Here is an 11339-nt window from a genome sequence, read left to right as displayed (position 1 = left end):
GGGACCCAATAATCATTGCATCATTAGGAAGGGATACAGATTGTCATTGGTCCCGCTGTACTGTCTTGCTCAAAGAGACAATGTTTACTCCTGGAAAGATCCAAACCATTCCATTGGCCAAAACAGAGGACTGCAGAGGTCACAGAGCCAGAATAACCTTACGTTCCCTTTCCCAGAGGAAAGCTAATTCAGCAAGTAGCCCATGGTGAGTTTCCCATCATAGGACTTGTTGTCAACCTGAAATTTAGGCTAAAGAATTGGAATACTCAGCACCTAATACCTCACAGATATGGGCATGTGGCACTTAACAATCAGGGTGCATTCCAAAAAGCACATAGGAGATTTTGTCAACTGTGCAAATCTCATGCGTGTGCTTGCCACAAACCTAGATGGCCTGGGCCAATCACTCCACATGGCTCTTGTTACAATGGAGGGACAACAGAGGGAGAGAAAGAAGCCAACATATAGGAGATTGCTGCTGGTGTCGCAGTGCACACTGCTTTACAGTTAATGCTGTGTAAGGAAGAGTGCACTGTGTAATAGTGGATACAGGCGCAGCATAGTAAAGTACATAAATATAACACGGTCGTTTATCATCGAGTATTAGGTGCTGTACATACTGTGGGTAGTATATGCTCAGATGACAGGCAGCGCTCTGTGTGTATACCCACCACACAAATGCACGGGGCATGTGTCTCTCTGGCATTATCACAGCTATAAGACATAGGTAGGCTGGAGGGATTCTCAGCTCCACTGTAGCCTATGGAGTTACCACTGTACGTGGGATATGAATCACGTCCTTGACCAGAAGGCATTACGTGATGTGCGACTGTATTCTGTATATACACATACCTTAGTTTTCTCTGCAAATTACTATTGGCTCATGTTAGTGATGGTTTGGGAAGGTGACTATTTGGGGGGAGGAGTGAGGCCCAGGTTGAGTGTCTGTTGGAGAATAAGGTACCAGCTTCAATCTAGCATTTCCTCCCCAAGGGGCTCTCCTCAGAGTTAGCTTTAGATCAAAGAGTGTGGGTTAGGTGAAGAGCAGAGGTAAAGTGATGATGATGTAAAGGGGAAGGAGGAGGAGTGGGAAGTGGAAGAGGAGGAGGAGAAAGAGGAAGGAGATGGGGGAGGAGGGGAAGAGGGGAAAGGAGGGGGAGGAGAGAGAATAAGAGGGGAAGGAGGGGGAAGAGGGGGAGGAGGGAGGGGAGGAGGAGGAGGAGGAGGACAGAGCAGGGACTTTAGGCTCCTCTTGAAAAAGAAAATTGAAGCCCATCAAATTCACAGAGCAGACACCATTACACCTTGCATAGTGGTTTGTATTACTTCATCTCTTTAGAGTTTGTAATTGCAATCCTTTTGGTAGTCAGGGTTCATAGCCCAAACTCTTACAAGAAGCAGCACAATTGAACATGTTGGGTTTTTTTTCTTATATTTGACTCTTAATAACTCCAGTGAGAAAAACTTAGTGAGGAGAGTTATTTTATGTCTGCTTATGAAATTGGGTGAGTTCAAGCCCAGAATAGTACTCAATCTAAAGAACCTGTATTAACTACTCATAGCAAATGGTGCTTACAACTGATGGTCCAGTTCCAGGAGATTCCCAGAATTTGATCTTTAAGTTAACCACATTAAAAAAAAAAATAAAGCAGCAGTTGAAAAACATACCAGCCGGGCATGGTGGCGCACGCCTTTAATCCCAGCACTCAGGAGGCAGAGGCAGGTGGATTTCTGAGTTAGAGGCCAGCCTGGTCTATAGAGTGAGTTCCAGGACAGCCAGGGTTATACAGAGAAACCCTGTCTCAAAAAACCAAAAAGAAAAAGAAAAAAAAAAAGAAAGAAAAAGAAAGAAAGGAAGGAAGGAAGGAAGGAAGAAAGGAAGAAAGAAAGAAAGAAAGAAAGAAAGAAAGAAAGAAAGAAAGAAAGAAAGAGAGAGAGAAAGAGAGAAAGAAAGAAAAACATACTAAATAAGCCAAGCAGCACCAACACAGTTACCCCAGGTGTGAGCCTTAGGAGCTCTAGGAAGACAGCCACGCCCATGCCGAGTCATGGGCAGAATGACTTCTGTTCATGTGTGGCCTCTTAGGCCGTGTCACTTCTTTCAGTCTTTGCAGCAGATTCTAGAGATGAGATATTGAAAGCTCTGAAGCTAAACAGCACCAAGACACTCAGAAAACACAATCATAGAAATACAATTCAGATCTATGCAACCCAGACATGGCCGGCTGCCTCCTATAGACTCCACTTCATTCCAACCAAGTATTTACTCTGCCAGGGCAAAGAGACAAGGGATTTTTCTTAAGGGGTGTGATTCATTAATAAAATGTTCTTTGTCTTGTCCTGTGAGCACCCCATGTTCACTTGAGTCTCCTGCCCTTACTTAAACAATTGGTCTATCCCCAAACTTCCATTTAAGAATCTCTTGCCTGCTTTTAAAGAAAAGACCGCCAGAGGGAGGTATTGACCTATATTTCTTTTCTCTAAGCCCATTAGCCAACAAAAGCACAGAGAACACCAAGATAACGCTCAGCATGGTGAACACCCCAGCTAGACTTCCACCAACCTCTCCCTGGGGCACAGACATCATCCCTGCACTGAGTCCCCAAATATCTCAAGACATGGCTCTTGTGAGTGTTGCTAATTAGGCAGGATAGGAGAACCAGGCAAGAGCTGATTGTCTTTCTAGTGAGCCATCGTAGAGAGGAGGCAAGCACTGAGACTGTATTCTACCTTGCTGCAGATGAGAAAGCTATAATGCAATGACTTTAAACTAGTTCTTTCTGGGATTCCCCCATCACAGCCCATTTCTATACCAAGAACCTCTTCAAAACCTGGGATGCTATTTGTGTTTCAGGTGTCGAAAGGAGGACAAGCCCTCAGAGCCCCCACCAAAGGCCAATGCAGAGGACAGGTAAGGTGTGAGCCTCTGCTACTATAACCATAGCTGGTGGGACAGCAGCATCTCCCATTATCTAAAGTTCCTGCATCCCAAACGAGAACTTGACTTGACTATGTCTGCATCCCCACTGTGCGGTCCTGAAGCGGCACTTAGAAGTAGCTGGATTTCTCCACTTTACCCACGAAGAAAATGAGGCCCAGAACCATTAGTCTGAGATCTAAGGCACCGTAATATCTTAGGAGGGAAACTTAAAGTCTAGTGACAAAGCCTGGCCTCTCTGCTCCCTGTCTTTGCTGCATGTGACTCACTGTCGACCCCCCAGTGCACAGGTCAGTTGTCACCTGTTTAGTTTTCTCTGCCTTTATGGTTATTCAACTGCCCTGTGCTGTTGTACCCTGCTCTAAGCGAGAGAACCAAATCCTCACTTCACAATGCGGTTCAGAGAATTAAACGAACCATTGTTTGTGAAAATCCCTATTAGTGAGGTCCATCCTTTTGGTAGGTAAGCTGATATGAGATCTGTAAAAGTGCATGACTGTCCCTTGGGTAGGTATCTGTGAGATCTTCCTTTCTGCAGAGCATGAGACTTCTGGACCAGTAAGGACAGCAGTTGAATGCTGGGAACACACCCCAGAAACAGTGTCAGACCCTTCCTCTTTCCCTCCAGGGGCATTACACCAAATTGGCAAAGCAAATAGAGGAAGACATAATGTCAGCCTTCTTCCCAGAGCCTCCTCCCATGTCATTGCCTGGCCTCCGGGACAGAGCATCCATCATTCTCAATACCTGCCCTTTTGACAGCCTCCAGGCTCTGAGTTTCACGTGTATCACACATCTCTTCCTTCACTAGCCTGGGTGTGGATACTATTTGTGTCTCTGCTTTATAGATAAACAAAGCTAGATCTTGTAAGATTAGGAAACTTGGCCAAGACCACACAACTACCAAATGGCGACACCGGGTCTTGTAATGCTCTATTGTCTTGTCCCTGGTCTGCCACATGGCTTAGAACATGTGAGCTTTGTCAGTCAAGAAGGTGTCTCCCTGTACTGTGTTAAATGAGCTGCTGTCAGAGCCTTCCCTGGGATGGCGCAGACCTACTCCTTAATCTTCTATTTATGTGTTTGTCTGCTTGCTTATTCCTATGATTACCCAGCACGTGTTTCCTCAGACTTGAATTTCACTTCGGGGATATTTAAAGAGTCTAAACTTCATCAACAAATGAGTCGTTTGAGTCTTTCCTCAGAAGTCCCAGGTCTGGTCAGGCAGCTCCTGCTGTCCATGTCCATGTCCATGTCTGAGCCAGGGTTCATGAAAATCTGAAATGGACTCCCCTGGTCTAAGGGCTCACCCTGTGATGAAGCACAGGGATCAAGGTGCTACAATTCTCACCCTCAGCCCTCTGGGTACCTGAAAAGACTTCCTCAGATCAGACAGGCTTTCTTGGATGTCTTGGGGGAAAACCAGAACCACGTGTAACTAAGGAGACTCAGAGGTGCCTGCCTATATAACTGTCTCCTAGCCGGGAGACCCCTAAAGGGAGTCTGTTCGTCTGACAACATCTGTGTGAACTGTGACAATGAACATGTCCCCTTATTTCTTTCATTGTAATTCTTGTCCCTCTTCCCCTGGCCCTTGGCTGCTAGAAGCCACCAATTAACATGCAAGGTATAAGCTCTGGGAGGGCCCATTTGTGCATATGAAGTCCATAGGGACTATAGCATAATATCTATCATTGCCTGACTGCTCTGTGTGAAATGATTTACTTCATAACCATGTTGTGGATTAAGTACTGGCCCCCATTTCACCTGAGAAAAGTGAAGATGAGAAAACCTAAGTCACTTGTTAAGGACAAGAGAGATTGGCTGACAGTTCCTCCAGGGCTCGGAACTTGGGTTTGCTTCTTTATGTTGTGTGTGTGTGTGTGTGTGTGTGTGAACATAGAGACCTAAAGAGGCAATTGATTCTGTGGAGCTGGAATTACACAGTCATGAGTTGCCTAATGTAGGTGCTGGGAACTGAGCTTGGGTTCTCTGAAGACCAGCCAACTCTGTCAACTGCTGAGCTATGCCTCCAACCCAGACCTTTTATGTTTCACCCCCCAAGCAAAGTGTGGCATGCTTGCTTTTCTCTGACCACTTAAATTAGAAACTATATAAAACAAGAAAATCTCCCATCTAAAAAAATTATCTTACATTTGTGAATGCATACATGACTATAAGTATGGTTTTATTTTTTAAAACATGCTTTTGAAGCCCATTTCTCCAACTTTCATTAAAACACAGCCATCTCCCCATGCCACTAATATTCAATTGTTCTGGCATCTATTTTTCATAACTGCATAAGACCACGCCAGTTAGAAGAGGCTCTGTTTGACTAACCAAACCCTCGTTACTGGCCACTGGGTTAGCTGCGGTTTGTTATGGACAGGCAACACCGTGGAGGAGACCCAGTACCACCTCTTTGCTCTGTCTTGTTCTGGAAGACAAACCCTGAGAAGTAGACTTGCAAGGTTAATTGCACAGCTTTGTGGCCACACTGTTGGGCTCCCATGGGGTGTATTTTTAAAATCCAGGGTCCCACCCTCAGCAAGGACGAGTTCTGTCTGTTGTACGTGCTGTCTGTTGATTCAATGTTCTGAACAAACCACACCAAGCTTCCTTACTTTAAACCTCAGGGAAACTTTGAATCTTTGAACCTCAGACACTCTTAGTGAGGTCATTTCCCTGTCCATGATGGGACACATAGTTCCTTGGAATCTAGAGACACCTCTCCTACACAATTACCTGAACATCCTCACTAGGCACCCAGACACGGCAAATGGAAGCGATTCTGTGGCGCGTGTTCATCATGTGACCTGGCAAAACTGTCCAGGCAGGAGAGCAGAATGCGAAGTCCTAGGCAGACACCCTCTCTTGGCACCATCATCTTCTTCAACCTCAAAGAGACATAGTGTCTGGGGGAAGCGAGAAGACGTGGACTCAGGAGAAGAAAGTAGAGGCTGGAAGGCAGAGGGAGTTATTATAGACAGCTCAGATCCATTCTCTTCCACCTGCTCCATCAGAGGTGGTTCAGCCATTACCAGAACCTCATCACGAAAGAGCATCCTGGAGGGAGACCTCGAGGCACTCTGCATGCTCAGAGCCTGGTGTGTGTGTAAAGCAGAGAGAGAGGTCAGGATAAGCCACCTTTAAGTTGGGATCTATAGTGGAGCCTCAAGAGAAAACTGGCCTTGGCTAAGCAGCAACGGGAAGCCAGGCCTGCTTGTAAGCACTGTCTCTGAGACTGAAAGACAGGAGAAGGACGTGAGCAGCCAGGGGTGGCCTGGGAGGGGGGAGTCTTGCATTGCCCAGCTCCCTCAGTGCCAGGGGTCTCTGCACCACAACCTTCCACAGACGTCGGATGAACAGGATCAGGGGAGACTGCTGTGCCTTAAAGCTAGAAAGAAACTTGAATCCCGGATGGTGTTTCTCACTCCTACCTAAAGTCCAGTCCCCATCCTCTATCTTTTGACGCTCTTTTTAAGAGCCCTGCTGTTCATCTTGGTGGGTCTCCAGGCCATGTCCACAGCAGCCTTCACATTGTCTCATTGTCTTCTTCTGGACTACAGTGTGTGTGTGTGTGTGTGTGTGTGTGTGTGTGTGTGTGTGTTTATCTGTGTCTGTGTCTGTGTGTGTGTTTATCTGTGTCTGTGTCTGTGTGTGTGGTATATGAAAGAGTGTGTGCATGTGCGTATGTGTGTGGTAGTGTGTGGTGTGTGTGTGTGTCTGTGTGTGTGGTATATAAAAGAGAGTGTGTGTATGTGGTATATGAGAGAGACAGACAGAGAGACAGACACACACAGAGAGACAGAGAGAGAGACAGAGACAGAGACAGAGACAGAGACAGAGACAGAGAATTGTAGCAGGAGGGGACCCCATGTGTCCTCTCCAGAGGCCAAGCTGCTCTCTGACTGCAGGAGCTGTAGAGTGTCCCGCCTTCCAAAGACCAAAGCATGAGCTGCTGATATAGAGGGGTGGGGTGGGAGAGGTGGGTGGGGTGGGGTAGGTGGGGGTTCATCAGAGAATGAGGGACAGGGGTGGAAGGAGAAACAAGGGCTCAGGAGCAAGAAACAAGAGTGAGAGACACAGTGAACCAGGCAAAGAGAAGGGAAAGAAAGAGTGAGGAACAAAGACAGCAACACAGACTAGGCTGTGGAGATGATGGGAAGGAGGGAGAAAGGCAGGGAATGTCAGGAGGGAGGGGAAATGCAAGCAAAGAGAAAGGTACTCTGGAATGATGGGAAAGGAAGCAGGGGAGGATGGAAGGGAGCTCTTGTCACTTGGGGTACTGGTTCCAATAAGTCTCCTTTAGCATGTCATTAGTGGGAACCAAGGCCACAGGCAGCTAAGGAAAGAGGGAGGCGGGCCCTGGCCGGGACCTGCTGGCAGGTGGCCGCCCCTGGGTGGGGCCACCCAGCCAAGCCCTGGGGGTATAAGTCACAGGAGGCCTGGGCCTGCTGAACACCTGTCAGGGGCAGCTCTAGAGAGCACAGGTGCGGCCGGTGGCTCCCGAAGCCAGCTCCAGCATGAGCTCCTTCGACCTCCCGGCACCTTCGCCACCTCGGTGCAGCCCCCAGTTCCCCAGCATCGGCCAGGAGCCCCCCGAGATGAATCTTTACTATGAGAACTTCTTCCACCCTCAGGGCATGCCCAGTCCTCAGCGCCCCACCTCCTTTGAAGGTGGTGGCGAGTACGGGGCCACCCCTAACCCCTACCTCTGGCTCAATGGGCCAGCCATGACCCCACCACCCTACCTGCCTGGCACTAACGCCAGCCCCTTCCTACCCCAGGCCTATGGCATGCAGAGGCAGCTACTGCCCAGCGACCTGGGCTGGCTGCCTATCCCCTCTCAGGAAGAGCTCATGAAGCTGGTGCGCCCACCATATTCCTATTCAGCCCTCATTGCCATGGCAATCCACGGTGCGCCCGACCAGCGCCTCACACTGAGCCAGATCTACCAGTACGTGGCCGACAACTTCCCCTTTTACAACAAGAGCAAGGCTGGCTGGCAGAACTCCATCCGCCACAACCTGTCACTCAACGACTGCTTCAAGAAGGTGCCCCGAGATGAGGACGACCCAGGTAAGACAGGCAGCAGTGCATATGGAATAGGAGACCAGCCCTTGAAAGTCTGCAGGGATCCCTGAGGGTTCATTTCATTTCTGCTCCAAACTCTGTTCTAGAAAGTTCTGAGTGGAGCTGCTAGGAGACAGGGCTGAAAGGAACCCACAGTAGAGGAGAATGTGAGCCCCAGGAACCGATTCAGGCTTTTGTATCTCCGGGAGTTTACATTTGCTGTGCCTCAGTTTCCTCATCTGAAAAATAACAGGGAGGGAAAGAATGTCTGTTGTATAATGAAATAACTTCGTCAGTCTTTGATGTGAGCCAATGCTCAGTGAATCATGAGATACACGATTCACATGTATCTCCGTGCCCAGCACATGACAAGTCCTGAGTAGGACCAGACCAAGCCATGCCAGAGCGTGTCACAGCCATAGCTGTCGTAAAGAGGACATGGCCTTGGCTGGGCACCACTGATGACCCCATGGCATGGCTCTGACCTTTCCCCTCCGTTTGGAACCTCTTTTAATGCTGGCAGCTCTCTACAGGGTGTCTTTTAGTGAACCCATTGCACAGATGAGGAAAATAGCATTTGTGGGTAAAGCCGCCTCTCCAAAGTGGCATAGACCAGGATGGGAGTGATCGTGTTCAGCTCCAATGCAGCTCCTACACTAAGACTGGAGCATTCCTTTTCAAAGGTGAGCCAGAGAGGAGTCTGAAGCATTCCTGCTTCCAGTTTCCAGACCTGGAGACTAGTTTTGTTCTCACATGGGTTGGGACCCTTCCACTGACCACTCTGAAGTCAGCTCTGGTCAGGTCCGTTTGTCCCTCAGAAGGGACACTGCCTTGTGCAAACCTTCACCCGCTTTCCAGCTCAGCGTAGCAGGGAAGAGTTGGGGCTCTGTTCTGGTGGTTCTCAGTTGTGCGGCTCTTGGACACTTACTGTGTCTGCCCTACATTTCCTCAGTGAGCCTGGATCATTTTCAGATCAGGAAACTGAGATTTATCCAAAGTCCTTAGTCACTGAGGAGCAAAGTCAGAGCTCAAGTTGATCGTCAAGTCTTGGGAATCCAGAAGAGCTTTCCGGGGGTTTCCTAAACCTTAGTAACGGAAGCTCTGACAACACCCCACCCCACCCTGAATCCTTGCACCCCAGCACTCAAACAATCCTCTAAACTCCCCAGAGCCTTGTGTATGTGTGTGTGTGTGTGTGTGTGTGTGTGTGTGTGTGTGTATGTGTGTATGTGTGTGTGTGTGTAGGGGGTACCTAGAGAGAGGTGGGGGATGGGCTAATGGTTGTGGGATGTCTCCACTTCTGCCCCAGGCTTTGTTCTTTTCTTTGCATTGCTGCCCTTGGTTTTCATTGACAGCACTGCAGACAGATAGAAGGAGGCCTTGTGTCCGTCTCTGTAATCCTAAGTTCTCCCACTTCTGTCCCAGGCAAAGGGAATTACTGGACTCTGGACCCTAACTGTGAGAAGATGTTTGACAACGGAAACTTCCGCAGGAAGAGGAAGAGAAAATCAGATTCATCCTCCAGCACCGGCTCATTGGCTTCAGAGAAAACGGAGAACAGTCTCCTGGCCAGCAGCCCCAAGCCCACAGAGCCTCAGGAGGTCTCAGACACTGCCTCGCCAGACACTACCACCAGCTCCCCAGAGAAGCGGTCCTCCCCTGCCCCCTCGGGCACCCCGTGTCTCAACAACTTCCTCTCCACCATGACAGCATATGTGAGTGGGGCAAACCCCATTAGCCGCTCAGTGGCCACACCAGGACTGAGCTCAGAGCCTATTGACAAGATGGGACAGAACTCACTGAATTTCAACTCCTACACCCCACTTACCAACCTCAGTAGCCATGGGAATGGGGGTGAATGGGCCAACCCAGTACCCACCAATGCTCTGGGCTATGGAGGCTCTGTCTTCAACCAGTTTAGTCCACATTTCTACAACAGCATTAACACTAACAGTACCCTCTTCCCCAGGGAAGGCACAGAAGTCTAGAGATTAGAACAGCTTCTGTTCCACAGAGCTGTCTGGGGGAAAAGCAATGGTGGTCCTTGAGACCAGACCCTCTATGACCCCAAGATTTGAGACGTTTGAACTTCCCAGATAGCACCACAGGAAGCTTGGAAGAATCTGTGCTCTTTCTAAACACCATTCAAGCCTTCTGGCTGTCTATCACACGTGAATCTACACAGATTTGATAACTACAGTGGGCATACTAGGATCAGCTTGCCATTAATGATGTGGCCGTTTGTTGAGCACTTACTATGTGCTGGTTCCTGTCTTGGGCTTTTTAATGACATAGTCATCCTGTGTACCATCATCCTTTGAGGGCCGCATGAATCTCTCCAATTGACAGATCATAAAACAAAGGCCCAAGTTTTTCCAGGTTCATGAAAATAACAGAGAAAGACATTAAAGCAGAGGCTGGGTGACCCTTGAAGGCTGGATAAAGGGAATCAGGGATGGATGGACTGGATGAGGATGTCAGCATAAAGCTGGCTATGGCAAATGCATGCACACTCCCACTGGCTTCTAGTGATGCTCTCAGAATTCAACACCAATTTGGCTGCGACGTCTCCCCACCTGCCCTTTCTTCTCGCCCCAGGTATTCTTGTACCTACCACTCAGGAGGGGAAGCCGAGCCCAAGTGCCCCTGTAGGACCATGCCTCTAGAAGGTGCAATACAGGGTATCACTTCACTAGCCTTCCACAGTGAGACAAGTGGTATGTACCCCTAAACCTCCACCTGAGTACTGCCCACCCACAAAATCTGGTAAACACCAGCTTCCTGTATATATGTTTGTGTCATGTGAAGATGTGGCTCAGCCTTCCAAGAGAAACAAGGTCAAATATACAGAATAAGCATGTTCTTTTTTTTATAGCCCTGGAGAGGTGGATACTTGTCTGAGAGAACAATGGCCAGGAGGGAGGGGTCCTCTGCCTGCCCTGGGGGAGGGGGGCAGAGCGGCTGTGAGCACTGCTCGCTCCTCTTTGTGAGTTACTTTATATGGTTGCGATGTCTTATCACAGCACACTCTGAGAAGCGTTGTTTGGTTTTCTTAATTTCTTTTTAATTAAAAAAAAAGAAAAGAAAGAAAGAAAGAAAGCTGTTTAGAAGTGTGTGGCACTTCCTTGTGAGTTGTCCTGTCTCTTGGTTGCCTGGTTGAAGCTTAAGGCTGAAGGTGCTTGGGACAGGAAGCAGAGGAAAAATGGGTATCAAGACTGGCTCATGCCTACATTGCCAGGGAGCTAGACAAAGGCCCCCTGTGTAAAGACAAGGCTATGACGTATGGAGTAGGTACACACATGGAAGGAAAGGACCTGTGGTCGCA

At 48.5% G+C, this 11339-nt stretch overlaps 1 protein-coding gene across 1 annotated transcript; it reads left to right on the top strand.

The window, feature by feature from the left end:
* The first annotated feature begins 7400 nt into the window (after positions 1–7400).
* Positions 7401–11090, top strand: Foxi1 (forkhead box I1). Its single transcript, XM_021213900.1, has 2 exons — positions 7401–8020; positions 9440–11090. Exons 1-2 carry the CDS (start codon positions 7465–7467, stop codon positions 10000–10002), a joined length of 1119 nt encoding a protein of 372 aa, XP_021069559.1. The 5' UTR covers positions 7401–7464; the 3' UTR covers positions 10003–11090.
* The last annotated feature ends 249 nt before the right edge of the window (positions 11091–11339 follow it).

The sequence above is a fragment of the Mus pahari genome, chromosome 14 (assembly GCF_900095145.1).
Source record: "Mus pahari chromosome 14, PAHARI_EIJ_v1.1, whole genome shotgun sequence".
NCBI lineage: Eukaryota > Metazoa > Chordata > Mammalia > Rodentia > Muridae > Mus > Mus pahari.
The sequence above is the reverse complement of the archived record's forward strand: the minus strand, read 5'-3'. Positions and strand labels throughout refer to the sequence as shown.

What these genes read in the sequence shown, in the direction of transcription:
- Foxi1 (XM_021213900.1), top strand. Translation starts at nt 7,465, where the DNA reads ATGAGCTCCTTCGACCTCCCGGCACCTTCGCCACCTCGGTGCAGCCCC. An exon ending in CCGAGATGAGGACGACCCAG is followed by an intron (nt 8,021 to 9,439) that starts GTAAGACAGGCA and finishes CTTCTGTCCCAG; the next exon opens with GCAAAGGGAATTACTGGACT.